We start from the raw sequence: 21,207 nt of genomic DNA, 5'->3' as shown, positions 1-21,207 counted from the left end.
CAACCTGTGTCTTGGTCCATAACCCAGGCCACACCTCCCCCCAACCTGTCCCCTCCCACAGAGCCCAGGACCCCCCCACTTGCTCCCTAACATACTACTGGAAGGCTCCCCTCAACCTGTCCTCCCCCACACGGTGCTCTCCCAGAGGGCTCCCCCTCCCCCGAGCTCCAGACGCTCCGCCGGCCTGCCCCCCCCCACTCTGCTGCCGGTGATCCCTGAACCGGCCCATGCCTGTTTCCGGCCTTGAACCCGGGGGTGCCCCCACGGCGGTTCTGGGCCCTGACACGGCGCACAAGCTCTCCTGGTCGGCCTCTCCCCCGCCAGGCCTCGGGCAGCTCCACGACCTGGTCCCGCAGCCGTGGGTGCGAGGCAGCCCCCCCGCCTGGCTCCCCACCGTCAGCTCCAGACTCAGGCCTCCCGCCCCCGCCCCCGAAGCTCCCTCCAGGGACTGTCTCCTCAACGCGGGGAGGCCTGAGGCAGCCGCAGCCGTTTCTTCCCCCGTACACCCGGTCACCCACACCGCGGCAGGCGCGTGCCCCGCCGTGGGAACCCCTACAGCCGCGAGCACCCCCAGAGACACAGGCACCCGCAGGGACTCAGCGGCCGGTCCGCTGGCTCTCCTTCTCCACGGGCCTGAGACACCGTCGGAACCACTTGCCCCGGCAGCAGGTCCTGCAGCCCCGGCAGCAGTGGGCACCTCCGTCACCGGTCTCTGTCCCCACACACCTGAAGCGTCCCCAGAGCCGGCATCAGCCACCGTCGGCCCAGAGGCCCCCACAGCCACGGAGAGGCCCGCAGCCGCGGGCATCTCAGCCGTCCATCTCCCTCCCAACAAGCCTGAGGGGCCCCCGGGGCCCAGCCTTTCCCCCGTGAGCGCGGGCATCCTGGCGGTGCTGGGCACCCCCAACCTTGGGGGAGCCCAGGCGTCTGCTGGTCCTCGTGCTGTCTCCCTCTCCCCCCACAGGCCTGCAACACCTCCAGGCGCAGACTCTTCCGGGACAGGCCTAGGTGTCCTGGGGGCCACGGGCACCCCGCCAGCTGTGGACACCCCTGAGGTCTGCCTTCTTCCCGGCAAGCCTGAGAAACCCCCAGAGCCGGCCTCCGACCCCAGAGGACCGGGCACCCTGGCAGCCGTGGGCACCTCGGCAGCCCCGGGCGCCCTGGCGCTCGGTCTCCTTCCCCAAGATCTCGGGACACCCCCGGGGTCTGTCTCCTCCCCTACAAGCCCAGGCGCTTCAGGAACCCCGACAGCCTGTCTCCTTCCCCACGATCCGGGGAAAGCTGCAGAGCCAGTGTCCTCATGCACAGACCACAGCTCCTCGGGGGCCGCGGGGACCCCTGCAGCCACGGGCACTGTGGCGCTTCGGATCCTTTCCCACAGGTTCAAGACATCTCTGGAGCTGCCTTCCTGACACACAGGGCCAGACACCCACACCGCGGCAGGCACCCTTCCAGGCCCGGGCGTACCCGCTGCTGGGGGGACCCCTGCCGGGGCACACCTGTGCTTGGGCAAAACCGTGGCCTTGGGCATCCCCTCTGGCTCAGGCCACCCCACAGCCTGTCTCCTTCTGCACACACAGGACCCGTCGCCACAGCCGGCCTCCCGATCTGCAGGCCCGGTCACCCCTAAGGCTGTAGGCACCAGGGCCTCTTGCTCCCCCACGGCCAGCCTCCCCTCCCACAGGCTCACGACGTGCCCGCAGCTTGTGTCCTCCCCAACAAGCCCTGCCACCGCATCGGCCAGAGGCACCCCCAGAGCCTGCTGCCTCTCCCACGGGCCGGGGAGACCTCCGTAGCTCACCTGTTCTCCCAGGGCTCCTGGTGGCACCACCGCAGCCTGGGACACCCCCACAGGCTGCTCGGTCGCCCACAGACCCGGGAGGTTCCCACAGCCTGTCTCCTTCCCCAGAGCCAGAGGTACTCCCATTCCCGGCCCCATGCCCCACAGGCCTGGGGCACCCCCAGACCCTACCTCCTGCTCATCACGGCCACCTACCTCTGTGGTCTGTGTGGCTGCCCATGACCCCGGGTCACCTCCAGACCCAGTCTCTACCCACACGCTCTGCCCCCTTTCCCTGAATCCTGCGTCAGCCCCACATCTGGCTTCCTCTTCAACAGCACAAGGCACCCCCACAGGCTGTGCTGCACCCCATAGGCCAGGAACACCGCCAGAGCCCACCCCCTCCACAGCCCGCCTCCTCCACCACATGCCCAGGGCACTCACAGAGGTCGCTTCCTCCTCCGTGCCTCTGGGTGCCCCCACAGCATCGGGCATCCTCGCAGCCTGTCCCCTTCCCCACAGGCCCGCGGTGTCCCCACAGACCGCCTCTCGGACCAGCGCCCCCGGCACCTGCACCGGCTGGTCCCTGTCCCACACACCCGGAGCGGCCCCACAGCCCATCTCTCTCTGCACAGCCTCAGGCCACCCCATGGCTCCGGGCACCCCCAAAGCCTGTCCTCTCCCCAGCAGGTAGGGGATAATCCCGGAACTTGTCCCCAGGGCCGCAGGCACACCCCCAGAAAGCAGGCCCACGGCCTGTCCCTGCCCACACAAGCCCGAGGCCATCCCACAAGCTGCCCCGAGCCCCATAGCTGCAGATCCTCCTGGGGCCCCGGGGGCTGCCCTGGCCTGTCCTTTCACCCAGGGTCCTGTGAGGCCAGCCCGGCTCGTCTCTACCCAGGAAGGCCGGCCGGGGACACCCCTTTCAACCGGGCCCTCCCCTGCAGGCACCGGGTGGAGCTCCACCCTGCTTCCTTCCCCACAGCCCGACGCTGCCCTCATAGCCTGCACCCTCAGCCACAGCTCCAGAATGCTCTCGTGCCCCGTGGAGCCCGGGCGGCCTTTGCGCTCACAGCCCCGGGGACTCGGAGACAGCGCCCCCTCCTCCTCCCCCCCGCTGCCGGTCACCCACACTGACCCGACGGGCCCCACCACCTGGGGCTGCCCCACAGCCCCGTCCACCCACACGGCCCCAGGGTCCCCCGCCGCCTCAACCGGGCCTGCAGCGCCAGGGGTCCCCGAAGCCCCCGGCTCGCTCGCGCCCGCGGCCCCGGCCCCGGCCTCGGCCCTTCTCCCCCGCGGCCGCCGACGGTCCCGCAGCCGGTCTGCGCTCACACAGCGCGTCTCCCAGGCCGCGCCGGGCGGCCGGCGCCCGGCTCCCCGACCTCGGGGCGTCCCCGCGGCGCACCTCTTGCCCCACGGCCGCCCGCGCCCACGCCCCGGCCGGCTGGGCCCCACGCAGCGGCCGGCCGCCCCGCTCATGGCTGCAGGGCCGCGCGCGCCTTCCCCGCCCGCCGCCGAGGCCGCCGCACACACGCACGCACGCGCTCCGCGCTCCGGCCGCCGCGGCCCGACCCCCGCCCGGCCCCCCGCCCGCGCCCCCCCGGCGCCCCCCGGCCGCGGCAGGAGCGCGAGTGAAGGGGGCGGCCCGGCTCAGGGTCTCCTGGGCCCCGGGTCCTCGGCTCCCGGCGCGGCTTCCCAGAATCCCCCCAGCCCCGGCCCGAGCCCACCTGGCCCGGGGCGCGGCGCGGCTACCGGGAAGCGGGAGGGGGACCGGCTAGGCCGCGCTTCCGGCCGCTCGCCCGGTCGCCATAGCAACGGGCGCAGGGCGGCCTGGGAGCCGTTAGGGGTCCCGGGGCTGGGGGTCCCGGGGCTGCGCGGCGGCGGGCTTGGCAGCCAGCGCACATGGGGCCGGGGCCGGGGCCGGGGCCGCTAGGGCAGAAGCTCGACTGTCTGCGCGGCGCCGGCGGGAAGAGCAAGAAGCAGCGAGCGCAGGAAGGCGGCGCGGGCGCGCTATGGCCGCCCCAGGCTCCCGTAGCGCCGCGGAGTCCCGGCGGAAGCAGCCGCGCCCCGCCCAGCTCGGGGCCCCGCCCCGCGGCCGCGCCTCCAGGGTCCCCGGACGGCCGAGCGCGGCGAGCCCTCCCGATGGCGGGCTGCGAGGAGGTGAGCGTGTCCGGCTTCGAGGAGTTCCGCCGGGCCGTGGAGCAGCACCACGACAAGACCATCTTCGCCTACTTCACCGGCTCTAAGGACGCCGGGGGGAAGAGCTGGTGCCCCGACTGCGTGCACGGTGAGGCGGCGCTCGGGGAGCTGCTGCCCGGCCAGGCCGCGGCCTGGGCGGGGGAGGGGAGGGCAGGGGAGGGCGGACGAGGGCGGACGAGGGCGTCCAGCGCGCGGGGCGGCTCGCCTCCCGTTCCCAGCCGGCTCCCCGTGCGCTCCTGCTCGAGCCCAGGCACCAGCCCAGGCCCCCAGCATGCTCGCTGCCGCGGCGCGAGAGGCGTTTTCCCGGGGCCGGTGGGTCAGCATGGCCCGCATCGACCCCCTCCGCTGCCTGCCGGTGAAGGGCTGCGGACTGACCCAGACGCGGCTTCTCCGGGCCAGCTTCCACCGCGGATATGCCATTATTTTGTCTTTTTGTTTTAAGCCGAACCGGTCGTACGAGAGGGGCTGAAGCATATCAGTGAAGGATGTGTGTTCATCTACTGCCAAGTGGGAGAGAAACCCTAGTAAGTGCCCGTGTAGTCCTGGTTTCCCAGGCATGCACTAGACGTGCCACTTAGGCGGGAAGGGCCTCGGGACAAAGGTTCTCCCTTCTCAGCATAGGCGGGTAAGGCAAGCCACTGGGAGTTACTGTATTTAGCCACTTGTGTTATGGGTAATTCAATAAAGTTGGCCTGGTATTAGTTCAGAACTTAACTGTCTTTACATGTACTTTATATCGTAGTCAGGCTCGAAAGGAAAACTGCAGAGTCACAAAGTCATAGTCCTCAAGCGTTCAATAAACGTTTACGACAAAAACAATGATTACTAAAAGACTAAATGTAGGAATATATCGAGTATTATCTGTGAGAAACGACGATCACCTTTTCTTTTCAAAACAGTTGGAAGGATCCGAATAATGACTTCAGAAAAAACCTGAAGGTGACGGCAGTGCCTACACTACTTAAGTATGGGACGGTAAGCGTCTTCCTTCTCATCGTGCTGGGGCCGCAGCTCACCCGTCAGAAAAGACCCTGACATTTCATGCCAAATACCACGTTGGTGTTCAGAGTGCATTAAAAATACACAACTTGGATGTCCATCCCTATGGCCAATCCCAATAAACTATCAATAATGCAGATATCTAAATATTAGGTCTTTTTCATGCTTTCTAAAAGCCACTCCGTTTCAAAATTCTGTAAGCACAGCTCAAGGAAGCTAGTTTACACATCATTCCTGACCATACTAGCAGTTGTTTTCCACTTAATCCAGAATTCTGGTCGAAAAGAAAGGGTACCTCCTCTAGGTTAGCCACGGCCCTGGGATTCTAAATTAAAGACCCGGGGGGAAGGGAATGGCACTGGGCTTGCCGTCTCTCATTTTAGTCTGCAGAGCCAAGTATTTTAGTGATTCATCTTCAGGCAAATAGCTTAACTGTTTCCTAAGACTTGTTACAACTAGTTGATAGTTTTTGAATGGCATAATTTTTCTGTTGTAAGATGTATGTCACTCAAGGCAGAACACCACTTTGCCTCCTAATACCATTTTTGTAGCCGTGGGTTAAGATTGGACCGTTCTTCTTTTACAGCCTCAAAAACTGGTGGAATCTGAGTGTCTTCAGGCCAGCCTCGTGCAGATGTTGTTCTCTGAAGATTAAGATTTGATGATGGCAACTGTGTCTGGATTTCCTGATTTCCTCTAGTATAAAGGCAATTGCATACTTTTTTTGAATTCATGTTAGCAATAAATAAATAATGATTAAAAAAAAACCTGGTTTACGTCTAAATCGAAAGTGCTTTTAAAATGCCCACGAACCCTTCAGTTTGCTTGTGATATATGGGAATCTAAGATAGAGGTAAGGTAGGTCTTCAGGGGGAACAGTAATAGCACAAGGGCGTGTATTACTGGAGGGGATAGAAGTACCTCAAAGTCCCTACCAGTGCAGAGAGTGAGTTCCAAATGTCCAAAGGAGTTAGGATCTTTTACCTTAAATGCCACAAATTGTTCTTCCTAAAGCATCTTCTTTGGCTTCAGAATGTAGAAAGTGCCCTAACCAGTGGAGAGCAGAGCACATCCAGTCCAGCCCCTGCACAGCAGTGCAGTCCACTGTCGCATGTGCTCCACTACTCTGGAGAGGCCGGCGGCAGAGAGGTCAGAGCCCACAGAACCTAGTGGTGGCAAGAGCCCCAGCCTGTGAGTCGGGGGCACTGATCACCAGGTCCTAGCTGTGTAACCGCAGACAAGTTTGCTAACGTCTAGACCTCAGTTTCCTCCTTTACGGACAGGGCTGGTTGTGCACGGGAAGCGTGAACGGGATGATGCCCGTACCGTAGCACCTGCCATGTACTTGTTCGCGGTGCCGGATGATGGCACATCCTTGAGGCTCCTCATCTTTATTCTAGTCCAAGATCAAGAGTCCAGGTAGAAGTTAATCATCCATCTTCTCCCTGCCATCACCAGGTCAGTGACCTACCGACGACCGTTCCTTGAAGCCCTCTTGCACAGCAAGGGGTTTTCCAGGTAAGTCCTTCCTGCAGGTCCTGCTCTCTGACTTAAGGAAATCACGGACTCCCTTCTCATCCTGTAGGTAAGAGGGGTAGGGTAGCTCATCTGAGGGACAGGAAGGTCGGAGGAGACAGACTTGCCCAGGCCCCACCGTACGTGAGGAACAGAGCTAGGCTTGGGGTTTGGGACATTTGGTGGCCCTCCCCGTACCCCATCCCCCACTGCAGCCTTAAATTGGTTTAGAGTAGCTAACGTTTCTGCTTTTATTCAGTCGGTGAAGTACTAATAATAACTTACGAATCCACAGGGAAACCCGAGTACCACAGTTGTGGTCTGACAGAAGTAACCTCTGACCAGGACGGAGCTGGCCGCAGGAAACCGCGCACGCAAGGCTCCGGGGCCGCCCGCGCAGAGGGAGCCGGAGTCCGTGCTCGCTGTTCGGCGCGCTCCGTCCGTGCCCGAAGAGCCCGTGCGGCCCCAGCGGGGCGCGTCACTTCCCCGCCGCGTTGTTCTGCTGCTGCTGCTCGGCCAGTGCTTGCTGGAGGCGCATCCGCTTCCGGGAGTAGTGCTGCCAGTGCAGGATCTGCTGCTCGTCGATGAACTTGGCACACTGCGCGTTCACCAGCTCCTTGCGGAAGTGTTCGTACTGCAGCAGCTCTAACATGTGCAGACACTGGGGGTACCTGGGGTTAGGGTGACAGGTTAGTCATCAACCTGACTTCGGTCGGCAACGCCAAGCTGCAGTCCAGTCACCCACTCAAAACCATCTGGTGGCCTACCATTTCTAGAACACTAACTCGGCTCACTTTGGTAGCACAGGGTTCTATGTCTCCTGCTTCTGCAGGGAAGCCGGTCACCCAAGTCAGCAGGAAGCAACATTTTCAACAGTGAAAAAACTTAAGTTCAGAAAGATTAAATAACCTGCCCAAGACCACACAGTAACTGGCAAGTAGAGTCAAACTTTGGGGGCAAACCATGCTATTCTAGTGGTGTCCAAGGTGAGGAACATGAACACTTTTTAACTTTAGAAATTATCTGTTTAACTGATAACTACTGGTTTTCCATCAATAGTGATAAAGACAACTTTTATTTAAAATTGAGTCCGTTTTACAAAGAACTATGCACGATACTGTGTTCTAGTCTTCCACAAGGACTTACTTCACATATACTCTAAGATTGAGCAACCGTGTCAGTAAATACACTGTAAAGAGAGCCAAGTTTCCAACTATCAGAAGAGGAGTTACAAGGATGGGGGGAGGCTGGAATGGACCACGTTATGGAACTACAGCTGAAAACATCAGCATGAAGCCCTGGCTGCTTTTCACACAGACACACAGAAACAGACAAGGATTAGAAGTAGACACAGTGTATACACACACAAACACACACACCCCTTCTTGGCTGTGTGTGCGAAGAGGGCCTAGAAGAAATGACTGTAGTACCAACAAGCACACTCAGCGCCCAGATCATGGATTTTCAGTAGCACTTTCCAGAGCTCCTCGGGGGAAATGGCTGACTGCAGGGCTAAGGCAGGGAAAGTACAAGGTGAGCTGGGAACATTAGGTAGTGCCAAAAAGTAAAGTGCTCAAAAAAACTATGGGGTATGTCCCAAGTACTCAGGAGCCAATCTGAAGGGGCTCCTAATGGCCAAACCTGGAATCATTAGAGCAAGAAAACACATAATTATAATCCAGAAAACAAAAATAAGAATCCAAGAGTCCATGCTGATGTAACTCTTGTAAATGAATAAATAAATAGGGAATAAGAGAATGTTTCTTCCTTACACCTAAATTACAACTAATAAATGTAGAAAGAATGCTAGAAAATCACAGTAAAAATTGTTTCAGGCAGGTATCAATAGATGCTAAAATTAGTGGGTAAAAGTATGATAAGAAACAAAGTATTTACATAGTCTCAAAGTATTTCCTCACAAGATACTTACTAAATACAAAGAAAAACTAGTAACTTGATATGGAGAAACCTGGCAGCCACACCTCAACCAAGCGATCAAAATTATCACCAGTAGTAGGTCAAACTGACTACTACTCCTGATGGGATATACCAAGAAGCCTACAATATCACTTCTGGGTCACAGTCATCGGGGAAGGGGGGCGGGGGGGAGCATCAAGAAACTCAGATTAAAGACTAAGAAGACACAAAGACAAAACGTAGCATAGTGGCCTAGACTGGATCCTGTCCCAGACACAGGACATTAATGAGCCAGTGGACAAAATCAGAATGAGGTCTGTAGACTAGGTAATATATTAATGTTAATGTTCCCAGGAAGATGTGAACATTTACAATACCTGGGTGAAGAATATATAGGAATTCTCTTTATTTTTCCAGTTTTTTTTTTGTTTTTTTGTTTTTTTATTTAAATTGTCAGAGACAGAAACAGCACAAGCAGGGGGAGGGGCAGGCAGAGGGAGAAGCAGGCTCCCCACTGAGCAGGGCGCCTGATGCGGAACTCGATCCCAACACCCTGGGATCATGACCTGAGCCCAAGCCAGCTGCTTAACCGACTGAGCCACCCAGGCGTCCCTTTTCCAGCTATTTTCTAAGTGACATTATTTCAAATAGAAAAGACATGAAATCTAAGTGAATTCATTAAAAAACTTCTATAGAGAGCACAGAGAGCCAAAACTATGAAGTATACAAATGGCTAAAGTATGAAAACAGGATGGGCTCATGACTCACTTCTTAAATGCAGAGTGTGACTTAGTAGGTCCGGGTGGGGCCTGAGCGATGCATTTCTAAATGAGCTCCCCAGTGACAGCAAGATGCTGGCCTGAGGACCACACTGCGTAGCAGGGCCCGGTACCAAGGCCGTCCTTCCAAAATAATAAAGGTGCGCTATCTACACTCCAAAGATACAGTTGCTTGTAGCTTTCGGGAGCTACGCCTGAAATGCCCTGCTCACACCTGACGTGGCTCTTCCCTTTCCATGCGGGCACTGGTAGTTAAAAAGACCTGGGTTTGAGGGGCACCGGGGTGGCTCAGTCAGTTAAGCATCCGACTCTTGATTTTGGCTCAGGTGCTGATCTCAGGGTCGGGGCACGGAGCCCCGTGTTGGCCTCCACGCTGGGCATGGAGTCTGGTTAAGATTCTCTCTCCCCCTCTGCCCATTTCTCCCCTGCTCCTCTCTTAAAACAAACAAACAAAAACACCCGGGTTTGAATACCAGCTCTGCCACGCAATAGCTGGGGGCCTTTGTACAAGGTACTCAGCCTCTCTCAGGTTTAGCTTCATCGTCTGTAAACTAATGTGACAACCAAGAGAATGGTCTGAAGTGGCATTGAGTCAATAAACGGAATTTAGACATGCAGTGACCATTTCTCAAACCTGGAAAAGACAATGCTCAGAATACATTAAATGACAGAATAAGAAGAATTGATAAATATTTTGATCAGCTACAATTACAGCATTAACCAACAAGAGAAAATAAAAAAAATACAGAAGGAAAGTTCTGCATTTAAATTTTTAAAAAGTCAGACAGACATAAATGGAGAACTCCGTTAACAGCACTGATGAAGAACTGAAGGGTTCAAGTGAACATAAAATTCTCAGTAAGTCAGCAATGTGCATCCCTGCCCCTTCCCCCCCACCCCCCTGCAACAAAAAAGTAACATAAACTCAAGTTACACTTACCCAAGGGTAATGCCCACATGAAGGAAAGAAAGGATCTGCTCCAGCACACCCTGACCACATCTGAAGGCCTGTGTTTAGTTCTTGGCTGAACAGTGGAAGGCACAATTGCAAAACATCCAAAGAAGGGCACCCGAGAAGTGGCTGAAGGGGGCTGAGAAGAGCAGATAGAAGCAGCCCCCTACAGGTGCGGGTGCCGGCTCCTGCTGGAGCAGATGTCTGCGCGCGGTGGCTGCCCCTCAGACCAGGCAGGCGCTGACGGAAGCACGAGGACCTGCAGTTCTCGGCTTTTCCAGAGTTCGGATCATTGTAAGAGACTTCCCAATCTTTCAATGGTGGCGACTACTACACAAACAAACCCTGTACAGACTAAATGCCCACAGGGGTTAACCTGCAACCTCTCCTGAACGTGAACATCGGAAGGGCAGCTGCCTCCAGAGGGCACAGACTGGTTCCAGATTAATTCAGGGACAAAACCGGAAACATGGGTTGAAGCTACACGGGGATATATATTCTATCCCAAAATAAGGACAAACTTTCCAGCATCCAGCAAACGGTGGAATCGGGCTGTCCCTGAATAGAGCAACAGGTGCTCACCTGGTCCGCTCCAGAGTGTAGACGGCCAACCCAGCAACGCTGTGGGGGAGATGTTTGACCGTGCCTGAGGCCCCGTGTCCACACGGAGTCGCCAAGTCCACATACACACAACACCTAATAAAAAGTCTTTTCTCTGGATTATTAAATGAGTGACTGTTTATAAAGGACGAGTACGGGTGCAAAGGGTCCTCCAGGCAGAACGATGTGGGCTTTGTGAATCAGTTGACACAGACCAAAAAAGTGGCTTGAATAAAGGACAAGTTTGATTCATTTTCCTATCAAACATGGTTTAAAAAAAAAAGACAAGAAGTTTCACTATTGCTTTCTGACTACCGACTTAAGGCAAAGAAGAGCTGAGAGTTCAAGGTTTAAGGAAGTACAGTGCTGGGCCCACAGGAGGCCCGCAGCTGCAGACACACCGAGTTGGTTTTGCTTTTTGGATTTTCCGTTTACAAATTAAAGGTTTGTGGCAGCCCTTCATCGAGCAAGTCTGCAGGCACCATTTTTCCAACCACACCTGCTCACTTCAGGTCTGTGTCACATTTTGATAATTCTCACATTGCAAACTTTTTATTATTATTATATTTGTTATGGTGATCTGTGACCATGACTCCCTAAAAGCTCAGACTATGGTTAGCATTTTTTTAACAATATTTTTAAATTGAGGTATGTACCCTTTTTTTTGACTTAATACTATTGCACACTTAATAGCCTGCAGTATAGTGTTAACTTTTAAATGTACCGGAAAACCAAAAAATTCATTTGGCTCAATTTATTGCAATAGTCACCCTATTGCAGTGGTCTGGAAGCAAACCCACAATATCTGAGGCATGCCTGTATTAAGAGTCAGGTGAGGTCACTTCTTCCAGAAAATCTTCCTTGTAAGTACCCCATGTTCTTTAATTTTCAGCCTCAGGCAATACCACTTCATCTACAGATTGTGGGTTCGTTAGGGTCAGAAACCCAGTGAAATAAAGTAATTAACTAATTGGCCTTTGTGTTTCAAACCAAGCAGCTATTTTGTTTATGCTAACCTTTGTACATGGTAGCCCCAGCCACACACATTTTAAGATAAAGTCAAAAAACAAAGCCAGATCATACAGGGCTTTAGTCCAAGAAAAGAGATAGGACTTTGTTCTGCACGCAATGGGAAGCCATTGAAAGGTTCTAAGCAAGAAAGGGTCACGTCATAATTTACACTTTTGAAAGATCAAGTTGGCTTCTGTGTAGAAAACTGTTTTGCTTGGTTTGGCTTGGGGGAGGGTGGACCCAGGAGGAAGGAAAGAGCAGAAGCAGGGATAACCAGGGAGTGGACACCGCAATAATCCAAGTTGGAGATGAGAATGTCTTGTATTAAGGTGGAGGCAACTGAAAGAAGTGGAGAGATTCAAAACATATTTTTTCTAACATAAAATGAGAAAATCTGTTAAATATCAATGTTTTGAAATATAATAAACTATACATATATTTAGGACTATAAAAATTAAACTTACTTTAGATACTTGGCATATTCTGGTTCTTTCCAGTAAAGCAAGTACTTAAGATAATTAACAAAAGCTTTGTCTTTGAAGTAACCTCTTTGGGCAAGAACTGAAAGGCATAAAAAAAAAAAAATCTGTAGAGCAAACCAATCCTCGGACTACTGATTTGTGACTCCTAACATAAAGCATCTGGTCAGATAACTTCCCCACCACCGACACACACTGAATTCAAAACATAAGCCCCAGTCTGTTCAACACACACACGTTCCCATGTAAGTGTGGCAGTCATTTCACTGGACTGAGTATATATAAAAATAGATATTATTAGGAATTGCAATTCTTCCGTCAGAGATCACTAAAAGCTACCCAATTCAGTAACGTGCTCAACAACTTACAGTTAAGGTAATTGGGGTTGGCTAAGCACTGCACAAATTCCAGCTCCAACTGAAACCGAAGTCGATTTCCAGCATCATCTAGGAGGGAAGATGGCAAAAATCACCCAAAATAAAGGTCACTATCTACGATCCTGGTTTGTAGGAAGAAAACGACAGTAAAGAGACGAGTATTGCCGAGGCGTATTTCTGCATAAATTCAGGCATGGGGCGGTTTTCCTAAGCTGGGTGTGGGAGGAGATAACCCTTCCTTGCACGTCTAGGGAAGCAGAGCCCTGATTCATGAGGCCACGTTAGAAGCTTTTCTAAAGAGAAGTCGTCAGAGGACACAGGTGCACCCACAGGGCGGGGTATTCGCCCCTGGGAGCCCCTGCCCGAGGTCTCCAGAGTGTGACCAATGCGGGAAGGCTGTAAGAACCGTGCCTTCCCGCGCTGCGACAACTGAGTGCTACGTCCATCAGGAAAACGTCTAGAAGGCAAGGTGCGCAAGCGTCGCCGGGCGTGCGCCTCCGCAAGAAATGTCACAGGCAGAACGGCACACAGCCTGGGGACAATTCAAACCTAAGCAAGTTCCTCCGGGACGCAGAAAACCGGCCAGAGGAGGCGGGTCAGGATCGCGCCCTCCCGCTGGGGTCTGGCCGGGGGGCCAGGGACCTGGGGTTCGGGAGGTCAGGGGGTCGGGGCCGGGTGGCCGGGGAGCCGGGGGTTCGGGAGGCCAGGAGGGGTCGGCGTCTGCGCGGCAGGTGAGGAGGAGGGAGCCGCGGACAGGAGCCCCGCCGGAGTTACGCGGGCAGGAAGCCCGGGGAAGCTGGAGGAGGTGTCTGGCCCGGGGTAGCTGTGCTTGCGAGGGCTCCGGGCGCTACTTACCTGTCTCCATAGCGACGGCCGCGGCCATCGCGAGCAAAGGCGCGAAGCCACCACCACCCCAACCAGCAACCGCCCGGAAGTTCCGGAAGCCGCGGCCCCTCTTCCTGTCGCGGGGCAGTGTGGGATGCGGGGCGGGGCGGGCCCACTCAGGCCCCGCCCACCGGCCCCGCGCAGACTCCCAAGGGGCGAGAGGCGGAGCTGGGCGCACCTAGGGCCCGAGGAACAGAAACCTTACGTGTTGACCCGGCTTCCCGCCCCCGCAGGCCCACCGTGCCTCTTCCCCCTGGTGCCTGCGGTGACGGAACCGGGGTGGTGTCACTCCTTACCCTGTGACGTAGCCTCGGGGGTCCCGAGCGCCTCGGGGAGTGCCTGCAGCGCGGACACGCCCCCCTGCTGGGGGGGTGCTTTCCGTGGGGGGCAGCCCCCCGCAGCGCTCAGAGAACCCGCCCCCTGCCCGGAGGTACCCCCGCGGCCCAGGCGCAGGTGCGCCTACCCGCCGGGAGACGGCCGCCCCCCACCTCGGCCGGGGTGCAGGTGCGGGGACCCGCCGGCCGCGGGGTCGGGACTCGGCCAGCACCGTCCACCGCGCTGTACCCGGGGCCGCCCTGCCGTTGACCCCGAGAACCACCTTTCCTCGAAGCCAGCACTAGAGGTTTTCAGGCCCGCGATACTCCATCAGTTGAATTGATGGATACAGAGGCTGTTGGCCCCCCAACAACCTTCCCGGCTCCAAACTTTGGGGACAGGGAACAAGCCGAAATCGTGACCAGTGGAAGGATTACACGCCGACCGAAAACGCCGAGGGGCAAGACGCAAACCATTAATTAACTAATTGGCCTTTGTGTTTCACGCCAAGCAGCTATTTTGTGTATGCTAAGCCCTGTACATGGTACCCCCAGCCCCACACGTTTTAATATAGGTCAGATGTAGTTAAAAGTGACGCATGAAGGTCAACGACATACATAAAGAAGAGTAATCTTGGAAGGGAACCTGACCCCAGGTCTCAGGAGGGGGAGGGGAGGACTCTGTGCCAGGCACTTGGGCTGTGGACCAGGCAGACAGGGTCCGGCTCTCAGGAGCTCACAGTCTGGTGAAGGGGCAGATGACAAATGATGGAAAGACCATTTTCTATTGTGCTGAGCACAGGTCATGTGACAGAGAATCCAGGCGGGGGGCTCTTTACCTAGAAGGGTCAGGGAAGGCCTTGCTGATCAGGCGACGTTTGACCTGAGGTTTGTGTGGGTGAACAGTGAGCCATGCAGGGATCTAGAGTGCATGCTAGGCAGAAGGGACAGCAGTGCAAAGGGTGGATGGAAGCAAGCTTGGAATGTTCAAGGAACAGAAAGAAGACCACTGTGGTCAGAGCCAGTGAGGGACAGCATGGCATAGCAGAGAGGACGTCGGAGAAGGAGGCGGAGGCAAGTTTATAAAGGGTCTTGGAAGCCACAGGAAGGAGCCTGGGTTTTATAAGGTCGGTGGGAAGACATTGGAGGGTTTTCAGCAGGGCAGTGGCATGATGCAATATGCATTTTTAGAAATATCCTGGTTTTTCTGTGTGCAGGATGTAGGACAGTGGTTCTCAACCAGGGACGATTTTGTCCCCCAGGGGACATTCAGCAATATCTGGAGACATTTTTGTTGCAATTTGAGGGGTGGTGGTGACAACTGATGTCTAGTGGGTGGAGCCCAGGGATGCTGCTGGACATCTTACAATGCACAAGACAGCCGTCTTCCCCAAACAAAATGTAAGTAGCGTGAGGCCGGGGAAGCCCTGATGTAGGGAGCAAGAGAGGTCTGGTAGGAGATGACAGTGGCTCACACTAAGGGGGCAGAGGGCGAGCTAGAGACCAGACAGCAGATAGGGAGGTGTTCTGGAAGCAGAGCTGACCTGACGGATGGCTGTGGAAGGTGAGGGAAAGGAATGGGAGAATCGAGAAGGACTTGCAAGTTTGGACCTGAGCAGTTTGGTGCATGGTACTGCCACGTCCTGGGATGATGCCTATAAAATGCCCACGTGGAGCTGCTGAGCCCCAGTGGTATAAAATGAGGGGTCATCGGTTCACACATGGCACTTAAAGCCATGGGACTGTCACCTGCCAGTCTCTTTGTTTCATGCCACATGAATGAATGTAAGTTGTCCCTCAAAGAGTACCACCTGGCTAAACACCTTTTCTCCTCTCCCCCCACCCCCCACCCCTGCAGAGGGACCTGCCTAAATTTCCCTTGTCCATAGTCTTCTGGTGGCCACCAACAAGGGAGAAAGTTTGCACTAAAATGGTAGACGAATCTTCGCTTTCACTAGGGAAAGGTCTTAAACATCCATGTCTTGGGTTTTGTTTTTTTGTGTGGGGTGCATGGATAGCAGCTCATCGTCCTAGTCCCAGGTTCTCGTGGGATGGTGGAAAAACTTCTGAACTTAACAGTGGCTCTCACCTGGGCACTTTTGGCCCGCAGGGGACGCTTGGCAGTCTGGAGATATTTTTGTCACGGCTGTGGGGGGTGGAGGCTACTGGCATCTGGCGGGTGGAGCCCGGGGATGCCGCTGAACATCCTACAATGCGCAGGTCGTGCCCCCACCCCACCCCGAACAAAAAAGGATTACTCAGCCCAAAATATCAGTAGTACCAAGGTTGAAAATTCTGAAGATTCTAGCAGCTTTAAAAGGTTAGAGCATGGTCCACCGGGCGGGGAGCCCCTGACCTCCTAGCAGGATTTGCTAGGAGGGATATTTATGGGATACTTACGGGATATTTACCACCAGAGGAAAGGCAGGCTGTCTCATCTAGAGGGTGTAAGTGAGCTTGATTCTGGGGGACCTCATGGTGAGGGGGAGTACATGCTCCAGCCTGGGCTGCACTAAATCATTACCCATGCAAATTCATTTAATTATGGGGCAGCGCCCTGGGCTGCCCAGTGGAACAGGGGCTCAGGCCAGGGGGTTGTTATAAAACCCCAGAGGCTACCGGAAGCCTTCTGACTCATAAAACTTCTGCTGTAAACTAATAATTAGGCTTTGGAATTTAGTCTCTGGTGAGCTTACTAATTCTTTTTAACATGACAGACCATGTGCATTATATCCAAACACTCTCTTAATCAGTGTTGTTGTTGTTTTTAATGAACAAAGTAGTTACTTTTCTTTAACAGTGTTTCTTATTAATGCTTTTATTACAAAGGTGATAATGTATTAAATGTAACATGAAATAATTGCAAAATGTGTAAAGGAAAATTTAATAATTTGTTATCATTCCTTTCCATCTTATAGAAATCATTAATGTCAGCAACCTGGTCCATATCCTTCCAGACCTTTCTGCATCCCCTGCTTCTGTCCCTCCTTTCTCGTGGCACCTGGAAGACTGGTTCGAAGGTTACTGTGGAAAAGCCAAAGGCTTGCTTTCTAGACGATTGATGCTCTTGAAAGGATACGGGCTTCTGGTAGCTTCCTTCTGTTTGTCACACTTGTTCCATAAGAAGGTTTGTCCCTCCGATCTCTTTTATCCGTGTTTCAAAGCTGAAATCCAGAGAGGCATACACAGAGCAAGAAAGTATCAAAAAAAAAAAAAAAAAAAGACAGGAGTCATGAAGTAAAAGGATGTCATGAGATATTTGTCACATATACTGCTTGACAGACCCGATTCCACAGCTTTGGGATGACCCCGTGTGTTAAAGAAGTTTCTGTCTGTGATGTGGCATCTAAGGCTGAGCCCAGCATGTGCACAAGAGAGCAAAGTGCAATGCATCCCCTGCCGAGAAAGCCTTTAATGGCTCCATCCACTAATCCCTTAGATTTATCGAGCTAGGTAATAGCCATAACTTGCCTTCAGTTCTTGCCAACCAGGTTAGTTTGGAACTAAAGATGTGTACAAGTCAGCACCTGTCATCCTCATAATCCATCTATTTATATAGAAGCCGAGAGCAGCTTTCAAAATTCAGCGTATGTGTATTGCTGTCAGCTGTGTTGAAAACACTTGAGAGGAAAGAATGCCTTTCATAGAATGCTCTTTCCCAGATCACACAAGCCATGGGAAGAACCCGCGAGGCAGATAGCTCAAGCCCTCGTGCAGATCCCCCTGGATTCCTGGCACTCCCAGGGTGGCTGGCCCAAACGCCTGCCCTGGAGACTGGACCCAGCTTCTAGGGACCTCCTCATGCTGCAGCCTGGAGAAAGAGTTCACTGCTTAAAAACATTTTTGGCAGGGTTGGGGTGCCTGGGTGGTTAGGCATCGACTCTTGATTTCGGCTTGGGTCATGGTCTCAGGGTTGTGCGATCGAGCCCCGTGTCTGCTATATGCTGGGTGTGGACCCTGCTTAAGACTCTCTCTCTCTCCCTCTCTAAAGAATACCATCACATTTGATCTTCACGGTGCAGATGGAAAAACTAAAGCCCACAGAAGCCAAAAATAGTTTGGCCAGGAGCAGAGGTTCTGTCGGGTGCTGCTCACTGCCTCCCAGAACAGTTTCTTTTGAGGGCGAAGTAAAGGCAAGCATGGTGTCCCTACGTTTAACTTATAGGGGGCACCGTGGACAACACCAAAAACAGAAAGAGAAGAGAGACAGGAGTAACACTTATAATGGAGTTCTACAGAGCACCCTCATCCCCGGGAGATGCCAAAAACATCTCATTATGGTTTCAAAGGTGTTATTAGGTACACACACGTCATCGTGTCTTCTTGATAAATTGGCCCTTTATCATTATGAGATGACCATCTTCCACCCCCCCACCCCCCGGCAATATTCTCTGCTCTGGAATCTATCTTATTTGATGTTAACCCAGCTGCCCCAGCTTTCTCTTAAACATTGTTCGGACGGTGCATCTTTTCCACGCCCTCACTTTCAACCCATTTGCGACTTCATATTTAAGGCAGACTTGCTGTATTATGTATGTAGTTGGATCTTGGGTTTTTCTAACGTAATCATTTCTGCCTCTTAATCAAGATGTTTAGACAGTTCACATTTTCTGTAATGATTGACAGGGTTGGGTCGAAATCTACCATCTACCATCCTTTGTTGGCTTACTTTCCTTGCCGTTGAGTATGTTTTAAAGAAATGTAAGTAACAACTCCGGAGGGTTCTTCATATTTACCCCCATCATCCTCGCGGTTGGCGGTGGCGCACCCCATTCCTTTGTGCAGACGCGGATTCCCATCTGCTCGCACTTCCTTCCTTCTCTCCGGAGCCCTTCCTCCATGGTTCCCTCCAGTGCTGGTTTGCTGGTGACGAATACTTTCTGTTTTTTTACCTTCAATAAAGTTTGAGTTTGTCCTCATGTTTGAAATGTATTTTTTTTTTTCCTGCACAAAGAATTCTTATTTTATTTTTCTCTCAGTATTTTAAGAGTGTTATTTCACTGCCTCTGACTTGCATTTTCTCCAGCAGGAAAGCTGCTCAGCCCTGATCTTTGCCCCTCTGCACAAACATCTCCTCCTGTCTTTATCATTCGTTTTAGGCCACTGGATTATGACGTGCCTGGTGAACTGTCTTCCTGTTTCTCATCCTTGGGGTTCATTGCGTGTTTGAGATCTGTGATTTTATAGTTTTCACCAAGCTTGGACAATTTTTTTTTTATTCCTATTCCTCGAAATATTTTTTCCATTTAAAAATGTTTCGGTGAATTGATTTGAACAAAAAATAATCCAATTCCGGGGCGCCCTGGGTGGCTCAGTCGGTGAAGCATCTGCCTTCAGCTCAAGTCATGATCCCGGGGTCCTGAGATCGAGTCCTGCATCGGGCTCCCTGTTCCACGGGGCGTCTGCTTCTCCCTCTGCCCCTCCCCACCCTCCCCGCTTGTGCTCTCTCTCTCTCTGTTAAATAAATAAATAAAATCTTAAAAAAAAAATAATCTGATTCCATCACCAGTTGGCCTTGGGTGTGGCCCAATGTCTGAACGGGGTATGGTATGCACTGGCTGAAGTTTGGGACACAAGGGAGCTCATTTAGCACACTAAGTGAATGTTTTCTGAACTCCAGAAGAAAATCTGAGACTGTGACATCAGTTTCGAGTATTATAATCAGCATTTTTCTAACGAAATAAATATAGAAAAATGTAGAACACACCAGAGTGCTGACACATAGAACAGGTAAGAATCGCCATGTGAAACTTCCACGTGCTGTCACAGTGTAAAACACACTCAGACTGGGAGTCACCGTGGGGACGGCTGGAGGAAGGTGGGTGTCTGAGGTCTCCTCCTGCTAGGGCGCCCCTCGGAGTCCACGACCCGCTCTAAGTCTGTGCCATGACAGACCGTGGACAGCAGAGGTCAGACGGTCCCTGCACAGCAGCTGAGGCTGATCCACAGCTGCGCGAGCCGCACGTGGCCTCAGGCCAGGCCTGACGTCACAGAGGCTCACTGAAAATCCCGCTGGCTTGCCTTGGGCTGACCCCTTCCCGAGGGACTGAGACCTCCAGCAGGACGCCCTCCAGGGGCCGTGGTGCAGCTCCGCACTGGACTCCAGCCTCGGGACTTCAGAACCCCCTGGTCTAGGTGCCCTCAGACCAAGGTCCTGTGATGTAGGTTGGGGCCCTCGCCACGTTCATCTCGGAAAATCAAAGCATCTTCTTGGGCCCCGCCCACACTGGTTAAGGGTGGATTCTCATGTTTCTCATTCCCTTCCAGAAGAAGCTGGGCTACTGATGGGGCTGGACACAGGGGGCAGGTCAGGACACAGGGGCAGGGAGAGGTTAAGTGACTTCCCCGGGGCGCTGGCTTGGAAGGAGCCGAGCCGGGATTCAGAGCCCGGCCGGCTGCAGAGCGTGTGCCCTCGGCCGCCCGATTCCGCGGGTACCAGAGGAAGAGGTAGCAACAGCTCCATGGGTCGTGTGTATTTTGCAGGATAGTGAGGGAACCGCGTGTCCAGGAGAAGCCCCCGGGGCCGTCGGGAGGGCAAGAGCGCTGCTTCCTTCTGCTCCTAGAAGGGCTGTCTGTCCTGGCCAGAGGAAGCCCCAGAGCAGAGCTGGAAGCTGAGGGTGAAAAGCTACCAGACGCATGCGGGCTTAAAAGAAGGAAGCACTTCTAAAGCTTGTTATGGATCCACAGACAAAGAAAGCCAGCTCTATTGAAATCCCAGCACCATGCCGGCACGTCCGCGTCAGATCGCAAAGGAAGACCTGCCTCACAGGTGGGCCTGGCCTGCGATGGGCTAGGCTGCCTGCCTGGCCTCCTCACGGTGGTGAGCACCTCCCTGCGGAGCGCGGACCGACGGACCGACAGACCGACGAGGCTGGACCAGCCCGGGGGAAGAGACTCCTGCTGGCCAGGAGGGCCCGGGGCTTGAGGATGAGAAGACATGGAGTGTGTGGGGCCCTCTCCCTCTCCTCCCGCTCCCTCCCTTAGTCCACAAAGATGCCCCATCTCTCCGGGGGCATCTCCCCATCCCAGCTCCCTGCTGAACTGCCCCGTCCTGAGGTCCTCGCTGCCGGCAGCCTGGCCACTCCGTCCTCCCCAGAGCTCTCCCTGCTGCCCCCCTGCCAGACCCAGAGGCTGCCCACAGCCCACCGTCCCTGACCGGTCCATGGCATCTGACACCCGGGGCCATGTGCCCCCCAGACATTCCTCCTCTGGTCCCCTCCAACTGCGTCCTGTCCCACCCCAGCCCCAGATGTCAGGTCCCCAGACCTCACTGTGCTCTCTACCCCACGCCCTGCGGCCCTGCCACGCCCTGGAGGAACCCCACGAGGAGACGGGCACAGGGCTCGGTAGAACCAAGGAGGCTGCTCGGCCCCGTGTTTGTGAGGGTGGTGCACCAT

At 54.4% G+C, this 21,207-nt stretch overlaps 5 protein-coding genes across 5 annotated transcripts in view; 1 reads left to right on the top strand and 4 right to left on the bottom strand.

Moving 5' to 3' along the window:
- The window catches only part of KIAA0753 (KIAA0753 ortholog), a 46,802-nt gene extending 43,151 nt beyond the window's left edge, over positions 1-3,651 (bottom strand). The window contains exon 1 of the mRNA XM_078067752.1: positions 3,511-3,651. The gene's annotated coding sequence lies outside the window, so the exon portion shown is untranslated. The remainder of the gene's footprint in view (positions 1-3,510) is intronic.
- On the bottom strand, positions 5-3,262 carry LOC144380919 (uncharacterized). The gene has a single exon (XM_078066354.1). The coding sequence runs from the start codon at positions 3,260-3,262 to the stop codon at positions 95-97; it is 3,168 nt and encodes a 1,055-aa protein (XP_077922480.1). The 3' UTR covers positions 5-94.
- Positions 3,652-3,850: 199 nt separating the features above from the next.
- Positions 3,851-5,748, top strand: TXNDC17 (thioredoxin domain containing 17). The gene is made up of 4 exons (XM_036078384.2): positions 3,851-4,070; positions 4,425-4,506; positions 4,882-4,957; positions 5,568-5,748. The coding sequence occupies exons 1-4, from the start codon at positions 3,926-3,928 to the stop codon at positions 5,634-5,636; spliced, it is 372 nt and encodes a 123-aa protein (XP_035934277.1). The 5' UTR covers positions 3,851-3,925; the 3' UTR covers positions 5,637-5,748.
- Positions 5,749-6,722: 974 nt separating this feature from the next.
- Positions 6,723-13,603, bottom strand: MED31 (mediator complex subunit 31). Its single transcript, XM_036078385.2, has 4 exons — positions 13,467-13,603; positions 12,603-12,680; positions 12,220-12,316; positions 6,723-7,167 (listed from the first exon to the last, which is right to left on the bottom strand). The coding sequence occupies exons 1-4, from the start codon at positions 13,492-13,494 to the stop codon at positions 6,975-6,977; spliced, it is 396 nt and encodes a 131-aa protein (XP_035934278.1). The 5' UTR covers positions 13,495-13,603; the 3' UTR covers positions 6,723-6,974.
- Positions 13,604-16,682: 3,079 nt separating this feature from the next.
- Positions 16,683-21,207, bottom strand: part of SLC13A5 (solute carrier family 13 member 5) — a 37,510-nt gene continuing 32,985 nt past the window's right edge. Inside the window, exon 11 of the mRNA XM_036078378.2 lies at positions 16,683-16,974. Within this exon, the coding sequence (XP_035934271.1) occupies positions 16,969-16,974 (6 nt within the window). The 3' untranslated portion in view covers positions 16,683-16,968. The remainder of the gene's footprint in view (positions 16,975-21,207) is intronic.

The sequence above is a fragment of the Halichoerus grypus genome, chromosome 2, assembly GCF_964656455.1.
Source record: "Halichoerus grypus chromosome 2, mHalGry1.hap1.1, whole genome shotgun sequence".
Lineage (NCBI taxonomy): Eukaryota > Metazoa > Chordata > Mammalia > Carnivora > Phocidae > Halichoerus > Halichoerus grypus.
The sequence above is the reverse complement of the archived record's forward strand: the minus strand, read 5'-3'. Positions and strand labels throughout refer to the sequence as shown.

Coding starts and splice junctions, on each gene's coding strand:
- LOC144380919 (XM_078066354.1), bottom strand. CDS start 3,262: ATGAGCGGGGCGGCCGGCCGCTGCGTGGGGCCCAGCCGGCCGGGGCGT.
- TXNDC17 (XM_036078384.2), top strand. CDS start 3,926: ATGGCGGGCTGCGAGGAGGTGAGCGTGTCCGGCTTCGAGGAGTTCCGC. Junction 4,071..4,424: donor GTGCCCCGACTGCGTGCACG/GTGAGGCGGCGC, acceptor TTTTGTTTTAAG/CCGAACCGGTCGTACGAGAG. Junction 4,958..5,567: donor CACTACTTAAGTATGGGACG/GTAAGCGTCTTC, acceptor CTTCTTTTACAG/CCTCAAAAACTGGTGGAATC.
- MED31 (XM_036078385.2), bottom strand. CDS start 13,494: ATGGCCGCGGCCGTCGCTATGGAGACAG. Junction 12,681..13,466: donor GGCCGTCGCTATGGAGACAG/GTAAGTAGCGCC, acceptor CTTCCCTCCTAG/ATGATGCTGGAAATCGACTT. Junction 12,317..12,602: donor CAACCCCAATTACCTTAACT/GTAAGTTGTTGA, acceptor TATGCCTTTCAG/TTCTTGCCCAAAGAGGTTAC.